This window comes from Rattus norvegicus, chromosome 8 (genome assembly GCF_021556685.1).
Source record: "Rattus norvegicus strain SHRSP/BbbUtx chromosome 8, alternate assembly SHRSP_T2T, whole genome shotgun sequence".
Taxonomy (NCBI): domain Eukaryota; kingdom Metazoa; phylum Chordata; class Mammalia; order Rodentia; family Muridae; genus Rattus; species Rattus norvegicus.
This window is the reverse complement of record NC_141541.1, coordinates 42,559,746-42,581,925: the sequence shown is the minus strand read 5'-3', so window position 1 is coordinate 42,581,925 and position 22,180 is coordinate 42,559,746. Positions and strand designations below refer to the sequence as shown.

At 40.7% G+C, this 22,180-nt stretch overlaps 1 protein-coding gene across 1 annotated transcript in view; it reads left to right on the top strand.

The window, feature by feature from the left end:
* Pate14l3 (prostate and testis expressed 14 like 3) overlaps nucleotides 1-22,180 on the top strand; it is a 66,763-nt gene continuing 44,583 nt past the window's right edge. The window contains exon 1 of the mRNA XM_087560200.1: nucleotides 1-172. Coding sequence (XP_087416326.1) covers nucleotides 154-172 — 19 coding nt within the window. The 5' untranslated portion in view covers nucleotides 1-153. The remainder of the gene's footprint in view (nucleotides 173-22,180) is intronic.

The window sequence follows — 22,180 nt, the reverse complement described above, 5'->3', positions numbered from 1 at the left end:
AGTCTCCCCGAGACACCAACACCGACTGGGGACCAAGTGTTCAAACACACGAGCCTTTGCAGGGTGTTTCTTATTCCAAGCACTCCCCTCCACCTCTGCAGGACTGGGGTTTCCAGGTGTGCGTTAGGATGCTTGGTCTGCGCAGCACTGGGGATGGCTTTGCCCACGCCAGGTAAGCGTTCTACCAACTGAACCATGTCTTCATCCCCGTGTCCTGCTTTCTCACTTAGCATTCCAGAATAAAGTTTTTTTTCCAACTCATTTCTATATCTTCTGAAAATAAACCTTAAAGAAACAAAAGCAAATACAGGAAGTAATTACTCTGTTATTGTAGAAAAATTAATGCTCAGAGTAAGAGGACGAGCAAATGAAGAAACCTGCTTTACAAACTGTGTAAATTTGGTTCAAATCATTTGAACATGTTAAGGCTCCTGCATGCAACATTTTACCTGATGCTGTCTGGGAGCTGAGCAAAGCTCATACTTACTGGTTCTCAAAGGATGGTTTGGTAAAAAGATTAAAAGGTGGGTAGGTACATTCTAGAGGTTTACTTTTTCTTTTTTTATTAGATATATTTTTTACTTACATTTCAAATGTTATTCCCTTTCCCAGTTTCCTGTCCATAAGAATGGGTATTACCCCCATCCATCCCCTTTACTGCACCCCCATACCCCCCTGCACAGGGGTCCAACCTTGGCAGGACCAAGGGCTTCCCCTTCCACTGATGCCCCAATAAGGCTCTTCTCTGTTACCTATGCAGTTGGAGCCCTGGGTCAGTCCATGTATAGTCTTTTGGTAGTGGTTTAGTCCCTGGAAGCTCTGGTTGGTTGGCATTGTTGTTATAAGCCAAGATTTATTTATTTATTTATTTTTTTTATTAACTTGAGTATTTTTTTTTATATTTTCTAGTTACATCCATTTGCCTGCAAAACTCAGGATATCCTCATTCTTTTTTTTTTTTTTTTTTTTTTTTTTTTTGGAAAAGAGGAAATCACATTTATTTTTTTTTCTTTTTTCTTTTTTTTTTTTTATTAACTTGAGTATTTCTTATATACATTTCGAGTGTTATTCCCTTTCCCGGTTTCCGGGCAAACATCCCCCTCCCCCCTCCCCTTCCTTATGGGTGTTCCCCTCCCAACCCTCCCCCCATTGCCGCCCTCCCCCCATAGAGTAGTTCACTGGGGGTTCAGTCTTAGCAGGACCCAGGGCTTCCCCTTCCACTGGTGCTCTTACTAGGATATTCATTGCTACCTATGGGGTCAGAGTCCAGGGTCAGTCCATGTATAGTCTTTAGGTAGTGGCTTAGTCCCTGGAAGCTCTGGTTGCTTGGCATTGTTGTACTTTTGGGGTCTCGAGCCCCTTCAAGCTCTTCCAGTTCTTTCTCTGATTCCTTCAATAGGGGACCTATTCTCAGTTCAGTGGTTTGCTGCTGGCATTCGCCTCTATATTTGCTGTATTCTGGCTGTGTCTCTCAGGAGCGATCTACATCCGGCTCCTGTCGGTCTGCACTTCTTTGCTTCATCCATCTTGTCTAATTGGGTGGCTGTATATGTATGGGCCACATGTGGGGCAGGCTCTGAATGGGTGTTCCTTCAGTCTCTGTTTTAATCTTTGCCTCTCCCTTCCCTGCCAAGGGTATTCTTTTTCCTCATTTAAAGAAGGAGTGAAGCATTCACATTTTGATCATCCGTCTTGAGTTTCCTTTGTTCTAGGGATCTAGGGTAATTCAAGCATTTGGGCTAATAGCCACTTATCAATGAGTGCATACCATGTATGTCTTTCTGTGATTGGGTTAGCTCACTCAGGATGATATTTTCCAGTTCCAACCATTTGCCTACGAATTTCATAAAGTCGTTGTTTTTGATAGCTGAGTAATATTCCATTGTGTAGATGTACCACATTTTCTGTATCCATTCCTCTGTTGAAGGGCATCTGGGTTCTTTCCATTTTCTGGCTATTATAAATAAGGCTGCGATGAACATAGTGGAGCACGTGTCTCTTTTATATGTTGAGGCATCTTTTGGGTATATGCCCAAGAGAGGTATAGCTGGATCCTCAGGCAGTTCAATGTCCAATTTTCTGAGGAACCTCCAGACTGATTTCCAGAATGGTTTTACCAGTCTGCAATCCCACCAACAATGGAGGAGTGTTCCTCTTTCTCCACATCCTCGCCAGCATCTGCTGTCACCTGAGTTTTTGATCTTAGCCAATCGCACTGGTGTGAGGTGAAATCTCAGGGTTGTTTTGATTTGCATTTCCCTTAACTAAAGATGTTGAACATTTCTTTAGGTGTTTCTCAGCCATTCGGCATTCCTCAGCTGTGAATTCTTTGTTCAGCTCTGAACCCCATTTTTTAATAGGGTTATTTGTTTCCCTGCGGTCTAACTTCTTGAGTTCTTTGTATATTTTGGATATAAGGCCTCTATCTGTTGTAGGATTGGTAAAGATCTTTTCCCAATCTGTTGGTTGCCGTTTTGTCCTAACCACAGTGTCCTTTGCCTTACAGAAGCTTTGCAGTTTTATGAGATCCCATTTGTCGATTCTTGATCTTAGAGCATAAGCCATTGGTGTTTTGTTCAGGAAATTTTTTCCAGTGCCCATGTGTTCCAGATGCTTCCCTAGTTTTTCTTCTATTAGTTTGAGTGTGTCTGGTTTGATGTGGAGGTCCTTGATCCACTTGGACTTAAGCTTTGTACAGGGTGATAAGCATGGATCGATCTGCATTCTTCTACATGTTGCCCTCCAGTTGAACCAGCACCATTTGCTGAAAATGCTATCTTTTTTCCATTGGATGGTTTTGGCTCCTTTGTCAAAAATCAAGTGCCCATAGGTGTGTGGGTTCATTTCTGGGTCTTCAATTCTATTCCATTGGTCTATCTGTCTGTCTCTGTACCAATACCATGCAGTTTTTATCACTATTGCTCTGTAATACTGCTTGAGTTCAGGGATAGTGATTCCCCCTGAAGTCCTCTTATTGTTGAGGATAGCTTTAGCTATCCTGGGTTTTTTGTTATTCCAGATGAATTTGCAAATTGTTCTGTCTAACTCTTTGAAGAATTGGATTGGTATTTTGATGGGGATTGCATTGAATCTGTAGATTGCTTTTGGTAAAATGGTCATTTTTACTATATTAATCCTGCCAATCCATGAGCATGGGAGATCTTTCCATCTTCTGAGGTCTTCTTCAATTTCTTTCCTCAGTGTCTTGAAGTTCTTATTGTACAGATCTTTTACTTGCTTGGTTAAAGTCACACCGAGGTACTTTATATTATTTGGGTCTATTATGAAGGGTGTCGTTTCCCTAATTTCTTTCTCGGCTTGTTTCTCTTTTGTATAGAGGAAGGCAACTGATTTATTTGAGTTAATTTTATACCCAGCCACTTTGCTGAAGTTGTTTATCAGCTTTAGTAGTTCTCTGGTGGAACTTTTGGGATCACTTAAATATACTATCATGTCGTCTGCAAATAGTGATATTTTGACCTCTTCTTTTCCGATCTGTATCCCCTTGATCTCCTTTTGTTGTCTGATTGCTCTGGCTAGAACTTCAAGAACTATATTGAATAAGTAGGGAGAGAGTGGGCAGCCTTGTCTACTCCCTGATTTTAGTGGGATTGCTTCAAGTTTCTCTCCATTTAGTTTAATGTTAGCAACTGGTTTGCTGTATATGGCTTTTACTATGTTTAGGTATGGGCCTTGAATACCTATTCTTTCCAGGACTTTTATCATGAAGGGGTGTTGAATTTTGTCAAATGCTTTCTCAGCATCTAATGAAATGATCATGTGGTTCTGTTCTTTCAGTTTGTTTATATGATGGATCACGTTGATGGTTTTCCTTATATTAAACCATCCCTGCATGCCTGGGATGAAGCCTACTTGATCATGGTGGATGATTGTTTTGATGTGCTCTTGAATTCGGTTTGCCAGAATTTTATTGAGTATTTTTGCATCGATATTCATAAGGGAAATTGGTCTGAAGTTCTCTTTCTTTGTTGTGTCTTTGTGTGGTTCAGGTATAAGAGTAATTGTGGCTTCGTAGAAGGAATTCGGTAGGGCTCCATCTGTTTCAATTTTGTGGAATAGTTTGGATAATATTGGTATGAGGTCTTCTATGAAGGTTTGATAGAATTCTGCACTAAACCCGTCTGGACCTGGGCTCTTTTTGGTTGGGAGACCTTTAATGACTGCTTCTATTTCCTTAGGAGTTATGGGGTTGTTTAACTGGTTTATCTGTTCCTGATTTAACTTCGATACCTGGTATCTGTCTAGGAAATTGTCCATTTCCTGAAGATTTTCAAATTTTGTTGAATATAGGTTTTTATAGTAAGATCTGATGATTTTTTGAATTTCCTCCGAATCTGTAGTTATGTCTCCCTTTTCATTTCTGATTTTGTTAATTTGGACACACTCTCTGTGTCCTCTCGTTAGTCTGGCTAAGGGTTTATCTATCTTGTTGATTTTCTCAAAGAACCAACTTTTGGTTCTGTTGATTCTTTCTATGGTCCTTTTTGTTTCTACTTGGTTGATTTCAGCTCTGAGTTTGATTATTTCCTGCCTTCTACTCCTCCTGGGTGTATTTGCTTCTTTTTGTTCTAGAGCTTTTAGGTGTGCTGTCAAGCTGCTGACATATGCTCTTTCCTGTTTCTTTCTGCAGGCACTCAGCGCTATGAGTTTTCCTCTTAGCACAGCTTTCATTGTGTCCCATAAGTTTGAGTATGTTGTATCTTCATTTTCATTAAATTCTAAAAAGTTTTTAATTTCTTTCTTTATTTCTTCCTTGACCAGGTTATCATTGAGTAGAGCATTGTTCAATTTCCACGTATATGTGGGCATTGTTCCCTTATTGTTATTGAAGACCAGTTTTAGGCCGTGGTGGTCCGATAGCACGCATGGGATTATTTCTATCTTTCTGTACCTGTTGAGGCCCGTTTTTTGACCAATTATATGGTCAATTTTGGAGAAAGTACCATGAGGAGCTGAGAAGAAGGTATATCCTTTTGCTTTAGGATAGAATGTTCTATAAATATCCGTTAAGTCCATTTGGCTCATGACTTCTCTTAGTCTGTCTACATCACTGTTTAATTTCTGTTTCCATGATCTGTCCATTGATGAGAGTGGGGTGTTGAAATCTCCCACTATTATTGTGTGAGGTGCAATGTGTGTTTTGAGCTTTAGTAAGGTTTCTTTTACGTATGTAGGTGCCCTTGTATTTGGGGCATAGATATTTAGGATTGAGACTTCATCTTGGTGGATTTTTCCTTTGATGAATATGAAGTGTCCTTCCTTATCTTTTTTGATGACGTTTAGTTGGAAATTGATTTTATTTGATATTAGAATGGCTACTCCAGCTTGCTTCTTCTGACCATTTGCTTGGAAAGTTGTTTTCCAGCCTTTCACTCTGAGGTAGTGTCTGTCTTTGTCTCTGAGGTGTGTTTCCTGTAGGCAGCAGAATTCAGGGTCCTCATTGCGTATCCAGTTTGTTAATCTATGTCATTTTATTGGAGAGTTGAGACCATTGATGTTGAGAGATATTAAGGAATAGTGATTATTGCTTCCCGTTATATTCATATTTGGATGTGAGGTTATGTTTGTGTGCTTTCATTCTCTTTGTTTTGTTGCCAAGACGATTAGTTTCTTGCTTCTTCTAGGGTATAGCTTGCCTCCTTATGTTGGGCTTTACCATTTATTATCCTTTGTAGTGCTGGATTTGTAGAAAGATATTGTGTAAATTTGGTTTTGTCATGGAATATCTTGGTTTCTCCATCAATGTTAATTGAGAGTTTTGCTGGATACAGTAACCTGGGCTGGCATTTGTGTTCTCTTAGGGTCTGTATGACATCAGTCCAGGATCTTCTGGCCTTCATAGTTTCTGGCGAGAAGTCTGGTGTGATTCTGATAGGTCTCCCTTTATATGTTACTTGACCTTTTTCCCTTACTGCTTTTAATATTCTTTCTTTATTTTGTGCGTTTGGTGTTTTGACAATTATGTGACGGGAGGTGTTTCTTTTCTGGTCCAATCTATTTGGAGTTCTGTAGGCTTCTTGTATGTCTATGGGTATCTCTTTTTTTAGGTTAGGGAAGTTTTCTTCTATGATTTTGTTGAAGATATTTACTGGTCCTTTGAGCTGGGAGTCTTCACTCTCTTCTATACCTATTATCCTTAGGTTTGATCTTCTCATTGAGTCCTGGATTTCCTGTATGTTTTGGACCAGTAGCTTTTTCCGCTTTACATTATCTTTGACAGTTGAGTCAATGATTTCTATGGAATCTTCTGCTCCTGAGATTCTCTCTTCCATCTCTTGTATTCTGTTGGTGAAGCTTGTATCAACAGCTCCTTGTCTCTTCTTTTGGTTTTCTATATCCAGGGTTGTTTCCATGTGTTCTTTCTTGATTGCTTCTATTTCCATTTTTAATTCCTTCAACTGTTTGATTGTGTTTTCCTGGAATTCTTTCAGGGATTTTTGCGATTCCTCTCTGTAGGCTTTTACTTGTTTATTAATGTTTTCCTGTGCTTCCCTAAGTGTGTTCATGTCTTTCTTGAAGTCCTCCAGCATCATGATCAAATATGATTTTGAAACTAGATCTTGCTTTTCTGGTGTGTTTGGATATTCCATGTTTGTTTTGGTGGGAGAATTGGGCTCCGATGATGGCATGTAGTCTTGGTTTCTGTTGCTTGGGTTCCTGCGCTTGCCTCTCGCCATCAGATTATCTCTAGTGTTACTTTGTTCTGCTATTTCTGACAGTGGCTAGACTGTCCTATAAGCCTGTGTGTCAGGAGTGCTGTAGACCTGTTTTCCTCTCTTTCAGTCAGTTATGGGGACAGAGTGTTCTGCTTTCGGGCGTGTAGTTTTTCCTCTCTACAGGTCTTCAGCTGTTCCTGTGGGCCTGTGTCTTGAGTTCACCAGGCAGCTTTCTTGCAGCAGAAAATTTGGTCTTACCTGTGGTCCCGAGGCTCAGGTTTGCTCGTGGGGTGCTGCCCACGGGCTCTCTGCAGCGGCAGCAACCAGGAAGACCTGTGCCGCCCCTTCCGGGAGCTTCAGTGCACCAGGGTTCCAGATGGTCTTTGGCTTTTTCCTCTGGCGTCCGAGATGTGTGTGCAGGGAGCAGTCTCTTCTGGTTTCCCAGGCTTGTCTGCCTCTCTGAAGGTTTAGCTCTCCCTCCCACGGGATTTGGGTGCAGAGAACTGTTTATCCGGTCTGTTTCCTTCAGGGTCCGGCTGTGTCTCTGGCAGGGGTCCTGCCGCTCCCCCACGGGAGCCCAGAGGCCTTATACAGTTTCCTCTTGGGCCAGGGATGTGGGCAGGGGTGAGCAGTGTTGGTGGTCTCTTCCGCTCTGCAGCCTCAGGAGTGCCCACCTGACCAGGCGGTTGGGTCTCTCTCTCACCGGGTCTGGGTGCAGAGAGCTGCTGCGGGCCGGGATCCGCGGGTGAGTATTTCTTATATACATTTCGAGTGTTATTCCCTTTCCCGGTTTCCAGGCAAACATCCCCCTCCCCCCTCCCCTTCCTTATGGGTGTTCCCCTCCCAACGCTCTCCCCATTGCCGCCCTCCCCCCATAGACTAGTTCACTGGGGGTTCAGTCTTAGCAGGACCCAGGGCTTCCCCTTCCACTGGTGCTCTTACTAGGATATTCATTGCTACCTATGGGGTCAGAGTCCAGGGTCAGTCCATGTATAGTCTTTAGGTAGTGGCTTAGTCCCTGGAAGCTCTGGTTGCTTGGCATTGTTGTACTTTTGGGGTCTCGAGCCCCTTCAAGCTCTTCCAGTTCTTTCTCTGATTCCTTCAACAGGGGACCTATTCTCAGTTCAGTGGTTTGCTGCTGGCATTTGCCTCTGTATTTGCTGTATTCTGGCTGTGTCTCTCAGGAGCGATCTACATCCGGCTCCTGTCGGTCCGCACTTCTTTGCTTCATCCATCTTGTCTAATTGGGTGGCTGTATATGTATGGGCCACATGTGGGGCAGGCTCTGAATGGGTGTTCCTTCAGTCTCTGTTTTAATCTTTGCCTCTCCCTTCCCTGCCAAGGGTATTCTTTTTCCTCATTTAAAGAAGGAGTGAAGCATTCACATTTTGATCATCAGTCTTGAGTTTCGTTTGTTCTAGGGATCTAGGGTAATTCAAGCATTTGGGCTAATAGCCACTTATCAATGAGTGCATACCATGTATGTCTTTCTGTGATTGGGTTAGCTCACTCAGGATGATATTTTCCAGTTCCAACCATTTGTCTACGAATTTCATAAAGTCGTTGTTTTTGATAGCTGAGTAATATTCCATTGTGTAGATGTACCACATTTTCTGTATCCATTCCTCTGTTGAAGGGCATCTGGGTTCTTTCCAGCTTCTGGCTATTATAAATAAGGATAAGCCAAGATTTTTTTTTTTTGGTTCTTTTTTTTCCGGAGCTGGGGACCGAACCCAGGGCCTTGAGCTTCCTAGGTAAGCGCTCTACCACTGAGCTAAATCCCCAGCCCCAAGCCAAGATTTTTAATGTTACTGTTTGTTAGGTCTTCTCTAATCTTCAATGTGAAAGGGAAGTTTAACACAAAAATCTTTAGTAAACATATATATATATTCCAGAATTAATAAAAAACCTTATATTTAACAGTTTTATATAAGAATATTTTATATCATCCTGAGTGAGGTAACTCAATCACAAAAAAGCACACATGTTATGCACTCACTGATAAGTGGATATTAGCCTAAAAGTTCAGATTACCCAAGATACAATCCACAGACCACATGAAGCTCAAGAAGAAGGACGACTAAAGTGTGGATGCTTCCACTCCTTCTTAGAAGGGGGAACAAAAATATTCATTAGAGGGGATATGGAGACAAAGTTTGGAGCAGAGACTGAAGGAATAGTCATTCAAAGCCTGCCCCACCTGATAGAGCTGTCTTCTGAGAGGCTCTGCCAGAGCATGACAAATACAGAGGCGTTAGAGAAAGGAGGAGTTAGAGAAAGGATTGAAGGAGCTGAAGTGGTTTGCAGACCCATAAAAACAACAATGCCAACCAACCAGAGCTCCCAGGGTCTAAAAGACTATATACATGGACTGACCCATGGCTCCAGCTGCATATGTAACAGAGGATGGCCTTGTTAGATACCAATAGGAGGAGAAGCTCTTGGTCTTGCCAGGGCTCAACCCCCACTGTGTAGGGGAATGTCAGGGCAGGGAAGCAGGAAGGGGTGGGTGGTTGGCTGAGGGAAAGAAATAACGTGTGAAATGTAAATAAAAAATATCCAGGGGTTGGGAATTTAGCTCAGTGGTAGAGCGCTTGCCTAGGAAGCATAAGGCCCTGGGTTCGGACCCCAGCTCCGAAAAAAAGAACCAAAAAAAAAATATCCAATAAATAAAAGAATATTTTGAGGGGTGAGGAGATGGCTCAGCAGTTAAGAACCCTGGCTGCTCTTACAGAGGTCTTGGGTTCAATTCCCACTACCCACGCGGCAGCTCCCAAATGTCTGTAACTCCATTTCCAAAGTATTTGATGCCCTGTTCTGGTCTCCATAGATATAGTCAGACAGGTACTTTACAGGTAATCATGCAAGCAAAACACTCGTACACAGGAAGTAAAATAAAAAAATAATAAAAAATGAAAAGAATGTTTTGAAAATGAAATCATATAATTTGTACGTTTCCCATGACTATAATACAAGTGAAATAAAATTTGTAATTAATATGTATTTATTTAGAATCTGTTTTTGAAGGAAATAATTACATATATATGTATATATTTTCATATGAACTTATATATGTAAAGGTACAGAACATAAAATATGTAAAATAATAAATGAAATAATAAAATTTTTCTTATGATTAATGACTGTTGTTTATGTAAACAATTAGCAATACTTAGCATAACCAAAGACATCACTCTCATAGATTTTAAGATGTTCAGTATACAGGTATGTATTCATCAGGTCTTTTAATACATCGTCAAAATACTCATTATTTGTAAATCTATACATGTGCATTTTATTTAGGCATGACAAAAATAAAAATTTTAGCACACAATGGAAAAGTAAGGAAAAACTAATGTAATTCATTAATTTTTTTCTTTATACAAATAACACATAAAATCAATTATACACACAGATGACATAAATACAAAAAATGGTCAATAGAAATGGTAGAAAATTTATCTCTCACTCTCCTGAAAGTGTGAGAAAGGCTTAGAGACGCAGAGATCATAAGGTGAAGTCTGTCATGTAGATCAAGGTGATGATTCTTCCTCTTCTTAAGAGCTAAATAGCTTAGGAGGAGATGCCTTTACAGATAAAATGGTCTTCCTCAATGTTACTTTGGACCAAAGTCTATTTTGCTTTGACTCTTTTTTAGTGAGGTTAAATCATATTCCCCATGCTTGTGTTTATATCGGAAATAAAAAGAAAGAAGTACATTTCTTTCATGTGTTGTTTAGATCAGGCATCATCTACTGGGCTGATATCAGTCTGGATGCCTAGATCTGGCAATGCTGATCTGTTTCCTCCCTTGGGATTAGGCATCACAGGATGTCCCATACATGTTCTTGTCTTACATTCAGTCATTAATAATGTTCAAGTGACTACTTTTCTCTAGGCATTCCTTGAGGCCCTCAGAATATAAATGCTCCTGTCCAGGGTAAAGCTGAATGGCATGAATGCACACAGTAGCAGACAGGATGGGCAGGAAAGCAAGAAAAGGAGTGTCAGGTAGAGAGAAAGTACAGAACCAGTTGTTCCTTTTGTGCTTTGTTGAAGAATTGTTTTCCACTGTGCTTTGCTAGAAGCAAGAGACTGGCATAGGACATGTGGATAATTAAATCTCATAATGAGGTCCCCCAGAAAAATGACGTACATTTACATATGACCCAGGTGTGGAGCTTAGATGAATCTAGCTTTATTTTTGGTGCCAGTGGCTCTTAACAAGCATTTAGTAGATTCCTGGCTAGAAACATAATCAAGAAAAACTAAGGTAACATGAATCATGCTTAGCAGGGTACATCTACCAAATAGCAGGAAAACCTCACCAACATGCTTAAACATGGATCGTAGTACAAAGCCCTAGGGATGTCTGCAATGAGAAGACTGGAGATACAGCTCTTATGTGTACTTACCAGCCCTAGAGCTCCCCCAAACCTCAAGGACTACAATGCAGGTGAAACCTAGATGTGTGGCTTCAGTACAGACAAGAATTTTTTTTATCTTTATTAACTTGAGTATTTCTTATTTTCGATTATTATTCCCTTTCCCGGTTTCCGGGCCAGCATCCCCCTAACCCCTCCCCCTCCCTTCTATATAGGCTTCCCCTCCCGATCCTCCCTCCATTACACGTTCACTGGGAGTTCAGTCTTGGCAGGACCAAGGGCTTTCCCTTCCACTGGTGCTCTTACTAGGATATTCATTGCTACCTATGAGGTCAGAGTCCAGGGTCAGTCCATGTATAGTCTTTAGGTAGTGGCTTAGTCCCTGGAAGCTCTGGTTGGTTGGCATTGTTGTTCACATGGGGTCTCGAGCCTCTTCAAGCTCTTCCAGTTCTTTCTCTGATTCCTTCAACGGGGGTCCTATTCTCAGTTCAGTGGTTTGCTGCTGGCATTCGCCTAAGTATTTGCTGAATTCTGGTTGTGTCTCTCAGGAGAGATCTATATCCGGTTCCTGCTGGCCCGCATATCTTTGCTTCATCCATCTTATCTAATTGGGTGGCTGTATATGTATGGACCACATGTGGGGCAGGCTCTGAATGGGTGTTCCTTCTGCCTCTGTTTTAAACTTTGCCTCCCTATTCCCTGCCAAGGGTATTCTTGTTCCCCTTTTAAAGAAGGAGTGAAGCATTCGCATTTTGGTCATCCTTCTTGAGTTTCATGTGTTCTATGCATCTAGGGTATTTCAAGCATTTGGGCTAATAGCCACTTATCAATGAGTGCATACCATGTGTGTTTTTCTGTGATATCTCAGGATGATATTTTCCAGTTCCAATCATTTGCCTACGAATTTCATAAAGTCATTGTTTTTGATAGCTGAGTAGTATTCCATTGTGTAGATGTACCACATTTTCTGTATCCATTCCTCTGTTGAAGGGCATCTGGGTTCTTTTCAGCTTCTGGCTATTATAAATAAGTCTGCTATGAACATAGTGGAGAATGTGTCTTTGTTGTATGTTGGAGCATCTTTTGGGTATATGCCCAGGAGAGGTATAGCTGGGTCCTCAGGTAGTTCAATGTCCAATTTTCTAATGAACTTCCAGACTGATTTCCAGAATGGTTGTACCAGTCTGCAATCCCACCAACAATGGAGGAGTGTTCCTCTTTCTTCACATCCTCTCCAGCATTTGCTGTCACCTGAGTTTTTGATCGTAGCCATTCTCACTGGTGTGAGGTGAAATCTCAGAGTTGTTTTGATTTGCATTTCCCTTATGACTAAAGATGTTGAACATTTCTTTAGGTGTTTCTCAGCCATTCGGCATTCCTCAGCTGTGAATTCTTTGTTTAGCTCTGAACTCCATTTTTTAATAGGGTTATTTGTTTCCCTGCGGTCTAACTTCTTGAGTTCTTTGTATATTTTGGATATAAGGCCTCTATCTGTTGTAGGATTGGTAAAATCTTTTCCCAATCTGTTGGTTGTTGTTTTGTTCTAAGAACAGTGTCCTTTGCCTTATAGAAGCTTTGCAGTTTTATGAGATCCCATTTGTTGATTCTTGATCTTAGAGCATAAGCCATTGGTGTTTTGTTCAGGAAATTTTCTCCAGTGCCCATGTGTTCGAGATGCTGCCCTAGTTTTTCTTCTATTAGTTTGAGTGTATCTGGTTTGATGTGGAGGTCCTTGATCCACTTGGACTTAAGCTTTGTACAGGGTGATAGGCATGGATAGATCTGCATTCTTCTACATGCTGACCTCCAGTTGAACCAGCACCATTTGCTGAAAATGCTATCTTTTTGCCATTGAATGGTTTTGGTTCCTTTATCAAAAATCAAGTAACCATAGGTGTGTGGGTTAATTTCTGGGTCTGCAGTTCTATTCCACTTGTCTATCTGTCTGTCTCTGTACCAATACCATGCAGTTTTTATCACTATTGCTCTGTAATACTGCTTGAGTTCCCCCAGAAGTCCTTTTATTGTTGAGGATAGTTTTAGCTATCCTGGGTTTTTTGTTATTCCAGATGAATTTGCAAATTGTTCTGTCTAACTCTTTGAAGAATTGGATTGGTATTTTGATGGGGATTGCATTGAATCTGTAGATCGCTTTTGGTAAAATGGCCATTTTTACTATATTAATCCTGCCAATTCATGAGGATGGGAGATCTTTCCATCTTCTGAGATCTTTTTCAATTTCTTTCTTCAGGGGCTTGAAGTTCTTATCGTACAGATCTTTTACTTGCTTTGTTAAAATCACACCGAGGTATTTTATATTATTTGTGACTATTATGAAGGGTGTCGTTTCCCTAACTTCTTTCTCGGCTTGTTTCTCTTTTGTGTAGAGGAAGGCTACTGATTTATTTGAGTTAATTTTATAACCAGCCACTTTGCTGAAGGTGTTTATCAGGTTTAGTAGTTCTCTGGTGGAACTTTTGGGATCACTTAAATATACTATCATATCATCTGCAAATAGTGATATTTTGACTTCTTCTTTTCCAATCTGTATCCCCTTGACCTCCTTTTGTTTTCTGACTGCTCTGGCTAGAACTTCAAGGAGTATATTGAATAAGTAGGGAGAGAGTGGGCAGCCTTGTCTAGTCCCTGATTTTAGTGGGATTGCTTCAAGTTTCTCTCCATTTAGTTTAATGTTAGCAACTGGTTTGCTTTATATGGCTTTTACTATGTTTAGGTATGGGCCTTGAATTCCTATTCTTTCCAGGACTTTTATCATGAAGGGGTGTTGAATTTTGCAGATAGGAATTTTAAAACTAGTGTATATAGCGAAGACATCTGAAACATGAGGACTCAAAAGCACAGAGCTGATTAATAAAAAATATGTCTTGTGAGTGTGAGCATAGCTTCCCAGGGGAAAGCACTTTTTTTAAAAAAAATAGATATTTTAATGTAGAATTAATGCAACTGCATTGTAAGTACATTTCCAATACAATTAAAATTTGAAGACTTCAAGGGAAATTGTTGCTTTGTTTTATAGTAACACACTCATGGCCTAATAAAATTAATATATTGCTGTTACATTTATTTATTTATTAATTAATTAATTTATATTTTAACTTTATTCCCATCTTTATTAACTTGAGTATTTCTTATTTACATTCGATTGTTATTCCCAGCCAACTTCCCGCTAACCCCTCCTCCTCTCTTTCTCTATGTATGTTCCCCTCCCCATCCTCCCCCCATTACCACCCTCCCCCCAACAATCACGTTCACTGGGGGTTCAGTGTTGGCAGGACCAGGGGCTTCCTCTTCCACTGGTGCTCTTACTAGGATATTCATTGCTACGTATGCAGTTGGAGTCCAGGATCAGTCCATGTATAGTCTTTGGCTTAGTCCCTGGAAGCTCTGGTTGGTTGGCATTGTTGTTCATATGGCGTCTCGAACCCCTTCAAGCTCTTTTAGTCCTTTCTAAGATTCCTTCAACGAGGGTCTCATTCTCAGTTCAGTGGTTTGCTGCTGATATTCGCCTTTGTATTTGCTGTATTCTGGCTGTGTCTCTCAGGAGAGATCTACATCCGGTTCCTGTCGGCCTGCACTTCTTTGCTTCATCCATCTTGTCTAATTGGGTGGCTGTATATGTATGGGCCACAGACAGGCTCTGAATGGGTGTTCCTTCTGCCTCTGTTCTAATCTTTGCCTCCCTATTCTCTGCCAAGGGTATTCTTGTTCCCCTTTTAAAGAAGGAGTGAAGCATACGCATTTTGGTCATCCTTCTTGAGTTTCATGTGTTTTGTGCATCTAGGGTAATTCAAGCATTTGGGCTAATAGCTACTTATCAGTGAGTGCATACCATGTGTGTTTTTCTGTGGTTGGGTTACCTCACTCAGCATGATATTTTCCAGTTCCATCCATTTGCCTATGAATTTCATAAAGTCATTGTTTTTTTTTTATTATTAACTTGAGTATTTCTTATATACATTTCGAGTGTTATTCCCTTTCCCAGTTTCCGCGCAAACATCCCCCTCCCCCCTCCCCTTTCTTATCGGTGTTCCCCTCCCCACCCTCCCCCCATTGTCCCCCTCCCCCCAACAGTCTAGTTCACTGGGGGTTCAGTCTTAGCAGGACCCAGGGCTTCCCCTTCCACTGGTGCTCTTACTAGGATATTCATTGCTACCTATGAGGTCAGAGTCCAGGGTCAGTCCATGTATAGTCTTTAGGTAGTGGCTTAGTCCCTGGAAGCTCTGGTTGCTTGGCATTGTTGTACATATGGGGTCTCGAGCCCCTTCAAGCTCTTCCAGTTCTTTCTCTGATTCCTTCAACGGGGGTCCTATTCTCAGTTCAGTGGTTTGCTGCTGGTATTCGCCTCTGTATTTGCTGTATTCTGGCTGTGTCTCTCAGGAGCGATCTACATCCGGCTCCTGTCGGTCTGCACTTCTTTGCTTCATCCATCTTGTCTAATTGGATGGCTGTATATGCATGGGCCACATGTGGGGCAGACTCTGAATGGGTGTTCCTTCAGTCTCTATTTTAATCTTTGCCTCTCTCTTCCCTGCCAAGGGTATTCTTGTTCCCCTTTTAAAGAAGGAGTGAAGCATTCACATTTTGATCATCTGTCTTGAGTTTCATTTGTTCTAGGCATTTAGGGTAATTCAAGCATTTGGGCTAATAGCCACTTATCAGTGAGTGCATACCATGTATGTCTTTCTGTGTTTGGGTTAGCTCACTCAGGATGATATTTTCCAGTTCCAGCCATTTGCCTACGAATTTCATAAACTCGTTGTTTTTGATAGCTGAGTAATATTCCATTGTGTAGATGTACCACATTTTCTGTATCCATTCCTCTGTTGAAGGGCATCTGGGTTCTTTCCAGCTTCTGGCTATTATAAATAAGGATGCAATGAACATAGTGGAGCACGTGTCTTTTTTATATGTTGGGGTATCTTTTGGGTATATGCCCAAGAGAGGTATAGCTGAATCCTCAGGCAGTTCATTGTCCAATTTTCTGAGGATCCTCCAGACTGATTTCCAGAATGGTTGTACCAGTTTGCAATCCCACCAACAATGGAGGAGTGTTCCTCTTTCTCCACATCCTCGCCAGCATCTGTTGTCCCCTGAGTTTTTGATCTTAGCCATTCTCACTGGTGTGAGGTGAAATCTCAGGGTTGTTTTGATTTGCATTTCCCTTATGACTAAAGATGTTGAACATTTCTTTAGGTGTTTCTCAGCCATTCGGCATTCCTCAGCTGTGAATTCTTTGTTTAGCTCTGAGCCCCATTTTTTAATAGGGTTATTTGTTTCCCTGTGGTCTAAGTTCTTGAGTTCTTTGTATATTTTGGATATAAGGCCTCTATCTGTTGTAGGATTGGTAAAGATCTTTTCCCAATCTGTTGGCTGCCGTTTTGTCCTAACCACAGTGTCCTTTGCCTTACAGAAGCTTTGCAGTTTTATGAGATCCCATTTGTCAATTCTTGATCTTAGAGCGTAAGCCATTGGTGTTTTGTTCAGGAAATTTTTTCCAGTGCCCATGTGTTCCAGATGCTTCCCTAGTTTTTCTTCTATTAGTTTGAGTGTGTCTGCTTTGATGTGGAGGTCCTTGATCCACTTGGACTTAAGCTTTGTACAGGGTGATAAGCATGGATCGATCTGCATTCTTCTACATGTTGCCCTCCAGTTGAACCAGCACCATTTGCTGAAAATGCTATCTTTTTTCCATTGGATGGTTTTGGCTCCTTTGTCAAAAATCAAATGACCATATGTGTGTGGGTTCATTTCTGGGTCTTCAATTCTATTCCATTGGTCTATCTGTCTGTCTCTGTACCAATACCATGCAGTTTTTATCACTATTGCTCTGTAATACTGCTTGAGTTCAGGGATAGTGATTCCCCCTGAAGTCCTTTCATTGTTGAGGATAGCTTTAGCTATCCTGGGTTTTTTGTTATTCCAGATGAATTTGCAAATTGTTCTGTCTAACTCTTTGAAGAATTGGATTGGTATTTTGATGGGGATTGCATTGAATCTGTAGATTGCTTTTGGTAAAATGGCCATTTTTACTATATTAATCCTGCCAATCCATGAGCATGGGAGATCTTTCCATCTTCTGAGGTCTTCTTCAATTTCTGTCTTCAGTGTCTTGAAGTTCTTATTGTACAGATCTTTTACTTGCTTTGTTAAAGTCACTCCGAGGTACTTTATATTATTTGGGTCTATTATGAAGGGTGTCGTTTCCCTAATTTCTTTCTCGGCTTGTTTCTCTTTTGTATAGAGGAAGGCAACTGATTTATTTGAGTTAATTTTATACCCAGCCACTTTGCTGAAGTTGTTTATCAGCTTTAGTGGTTCTCTGGTGGAACTTTTGGGATCACTTAAATATACTATCATATCATCTGCAAATAGTGATATTTTGACTTCTTCTTTTCCGATCTGTATCCCCTTGACATCCTTTTGTTTTCTGATTGCTCTGGCTAGAACTTCAAGAACTATATTGAATAAGTAGGGAGAGAGTGGGCAGCCTTGTCTAGTCCCTGATTTTAGTGGGATTGCTTCAAGTTTCTCTCCATTTAGTTTAATGTTAGCAACTGGTTTGCTGTATATGGCTTTTACCATGTTCAGGTATGGGCCTTGAATTCCTATTCTTTCCAGGACTTTTATCATGAAGGGGTGTTGAATTTTGTCAAATGCTTTCTCAGCATCTAATGAAATGATCATGTGGTTTTGTTCTTTCAGTTTGTTTATATAATGGATCACGTTGATGGTTTTCCGTATATTAACCCATCCCTGCATGCCTGGGATTAAGCCTACTTGATCATGGTGGATGATTGTTTTGATGTGCTCTTGGATTCGGTTTGCCAGAATTTTGTTGAGTATTTTTGCGTCGATATTCATAAGGGAAATTGGTCTGAAGTTCTCTTTCTTTGTTGTGTCTTTGTGTGGTTTAGGTATAAGAGTAATTGTGGCTTCGTAGAAGGTATTCGGTAGTGATCCATCTGTTTCAATTTTGTGGAATAGTTTGGATAATATTGGTATGAGGTCTTCTATGAAGGTTTGATAGAATTCTGCACTAAACCCGTCTGGACCTGGGCTCTTTTTGGTTGGGAGACCTTTAATGACTGCTTCTATTTCCTTAGGAGTTATGGGGTTGTTTAACTGGTTTATCTGTTCCTGATTTAACTTCGGTACCTGGTATCTGTCTAGGAAATTGTCCATTTCCTGAAGATTTTCAAGTTTTGTTGAATATAGGTTTTTGTAGTAAGATCTGATGATTTTTTGAATTTCCTCTGAATCTGTTGTTATGTCTCCCTTTTCATTTCTGATTTTGTTAATTTGGACGCACTCTCTGTGTCCTCTCGTTAGTCTGGCTAAGGGTTTATCTATCTTGTTGATTTTCTCAAAGAACCAACTTTTGGTTCTGTTGATTCTTTCTATGGTCCTTTTTGTTTCTACTTGGTTGATTTCAGCTCTGAGTTTGATTATTTCCTGCCTTCTACTCCTCCTGGGTGTATTTGCTTCTTTTTGTTCTAGAGCTTTTAGGTGTGCTGTCAAGCTGCTGACATATGCTCTTTCCTGTTTCTTTCTGCAGGCACTCAGCGCTATGAGTTTTCCTCTTAGCACTGCTTTCATTGTGTCCCATAAGTTTGGGTATGTTGTACCTCCATTTTCATTAAATTCTAAAAAGTTTTTAATTTCTTTCTTTATTTCTTCCTTGACCAGGTTATCATTGAGTAGAACATTGTTCAATTTCCACGTATGTGTGGGCATTCTTCCTTGATTGTTATTGAAGACCAGTTTTAGGCCGTGGTGGTCCGATAGCACGCATGGGATTATTTCTATCTTTCTGTACCTGTTGAGGCCCGTTTTTTGACCAATTATATGGTCAATTTTGGAGAAAGTACCATGAGGAGCTGAGAAGAAGGTATATCCTTTTGCTTTAGGATAGAATGTTCTATAAATATCCGTTAGGTCCATTTGGCTCATGACTTCTCTTAGTCTGTCTACATCTCTGTTTAATTTCTGTTTCCATGATCTGTCCATTGATGAGAGTGGGGTGTTGAAATCTCCCACTATTATTGTGTGAGGTGCAATGTGTGTTTTGAGCTTTAGTAAGGTTTCTTTTACATATGTAGGTGCCCTTGTATTTGGGGCATAGATATTTAGGATTGAGAGTTCATCTTGGTGGATTTTTCCTTTGATGAATATGTAGTGTCCTTCCTTATCTTTTTTTTTGACTTTTAGTTGGAAATTGATTTTATTTGATATTAGAATGGCTACTCCAGCTTGCTTCTTCTGACCATTTGCTTGGAAAGTTGTTTTCCAGCCTTTCACTCGGAGGTAGTGTATGTCTTTGTCTCTGAGGCGTGTTTCCTGTAGGCAGCAGAATGCAGGGTCCTTGTTGCGTATCCAGTTTGTTAATCTATTTCTTTTTATTGGGGAGTTGAGGCCATTGATATTGAGAGATATTAAGGAATAGTGGTTATTGCTTCCCGTTATATTCAGATTTGGATGTGAGGTTATGTTTGTGTGCTTTCATTCTCTTTGTTTTGTTGCCAAAACGATTAGTTTCTTGCTTCTTCTAGGGTATAGCTTGCCTCCTTATGTTGGGCTTTACCATTTATTATCCTTTGTAGTTCTGGATTTGTAGAAAGATATTGTGTAAATTTGGTTTTGTCATGGAATATCTTGGTTTCTCCATCTATGTTAATTGAGAGTTTTGCAGGATACAGTAACCTGGGCTGGCATTTGTGTTCTCTTAGGGTCTGTATGACATCTGTCCAGGATCTTCTTGCTTTCATTGTTAGTGGCCAAAAGTCTGGTGTGATTCTGATAGGTCTGCCTTCATATGTTACTTGAACTTTTTCCCTTACTGCTTTTAATATTCTTTCTTTATTTTGTGCATTTGTTGTTTTGACTATTATGTGACGGGAGGTGTTTCTTTTCTGGTCCAATCTATTTGGAGTTCTGTAGGCTTCTTGTATGCCTATGGGTATCTCTTTCTTTAGGTTAGGTAAGTTTTCTTCTATGATTTTGTTGAAGATATTTACTGGTCCTTTGAGCTGTGAGTCTTCACTCTCTTCTATACCTATTATCCTTAGGTTTGATCTTCTCATTGAGTCCTGGATTTCCTGTATGTTTTGGACCAGTAGCTTTTTCTGCTTTACATTATCTTTGACAGTTGAGTCAATGATTTCTATGGAATCTTCTGCTCCTGAGATTCTCTCTTCCATCTCTTGTATTGTGTTGGTGCAGCTCGTATCTAGAGCTCCTTGTCTCTTCTTTTGATTTTCTATATCCAGGGTTGTTTCCATGTGTTCTTTCTTGATTGCTTCTATTTCCATTTTTAATTCCTTCAACTGTCTGATTGTGTTTTCCTGGAATTCTTTCAGGGATTTTTGCGATTCCTCTCTGTAGGCTTCTAGTTGTTCTCTAAGGGAGTTCTTCACGTCTTTTTTGAAGTCCTCCAGCATCATGATCAAATATGATTTTGAAACTAGATCTAGCTTTTCTGGTGTGGTTGGATATTCCGTGTTTTCTTTGGTGTGAGAATTGGGCTCCAATGATGCCATGTAGTCTTGGTTTCTGTTGCTTGGGTTCCTGGGCTTGCCTCTCACCATCAGATTATCTCTAGTGTTACTTTGTTCTGCTATTTCTGACAGTGGCTAGACTGTCCTATAAGCCTGTGTGTCAGGAGTGGTGTAGACCTGTTTTCCTGTTTTCTTTCTGCTAGTTATGGGGACAGAGTGTTCTTCTTTCGGGCGTGTAGTTTTTCCTATCTACATGTCTTCAGCTCTTCCTGTGGGCCTGTGTCCTGAGTTCACCAGGCAGGTTGCTTAGAGCAGAAAAGTTGGTCTTACCTGTGGTCCCGAGGCTCAAGTTTGCTCATGGGGTGTTTTCCTCTGGCGTCTGAGATGTGTGCAGAGTGTAGTCTCTTCTGGTTTCCCAGGTGTGTCTGCCTGTCTGAAGGTTTAGCTCTCCCTCCCACAGGATTTGGGTGCAGAGAACTGTTTATCTGGTAGGTCCCTTCAGGTTATGGCAGTGTCTCAGGCGCAGCGGTCCTGCTGCTCCTGGGCCCTCCTCTACGGGAACCCAGAGGCCGTATACAATTTTCTCTTTGGTCAGGGATGTGGGCAGGGGTGGGCAGTGTTGTTGGTCTCTTCTGCTCTGCAGCCTCAGGAGTGCCCACCTGACCAGGCGGTGTGGTCTCTCTCCCACAGGGTTTGGGAGCAGAGAGCTACTGCGGGCTGGGATCTGCGGGTTTGGGACTCCCGGTAAACCACTATTGGTGTTTTGTTCAGGAAAGTTTCCCCAGTGCCCATGTGTTCGTGAATCTTCCCCACCTTTTCTTTTATTAGTTTGAGTATATCTGGTTTGATGTGGAGGCCCTTGATCCACTTGGAATTAAGCTGTGTGTAGGGTGATAAGAATGGATCGATTTGCATTCTTGTATGTGCTGATTTCCAGTTGAACCAACACCATTTGTTGATAATGCTATCTTTCTTCCATTGTATGGTTTTAGCTCCTTTGTCAAAGATCAAGTGACCATAGGTGTGTGGATTCATTTCTGGGTCTTCAATTCTGTTCCACTGATCTATCTGTGTGTCTCTGTACCAATACCATACAGATTTTATGACTTTTGCTCTGTACTACTGCTTGAAGTCAGGGATGGTGATTGCCCCAGAAGTTATTTTACTGTTGAGTATAGTTTTTTCTATCCTGGTTTTTTTGTTATTCCAAATGAATTTGCAAATTGCTCTTTTTATCTCTATAAAGAATTGAGTAGGAATTTTGATGAGGATTGCATTGAATCTGTAGATTGCTTTTGTCAAAATGGCCCATCTTTACTTTATTAATCCTGCCAATCCATGAGCATGGGACATCTTTCCATCTTCTGAGATTTTCCTCAATTTCTTTCTTCAGATATTTGAAGTTCTTGTCCTACAGATCTTTCACTTGCTTGGTTAAAGTCACACCGAGATATCTTGTAAGATTTGGTACTATTGTCAAAGGTGTCATTCCCCTAATTTCTTTTTTTTTTTAATTTTTTTTTATTAACTTGAGTATTTCTTATATGCATTTCGAGTGTTATTCCCTTTCCCGGTTTCCGGGCAAACATTCCCCTCCCCTTCT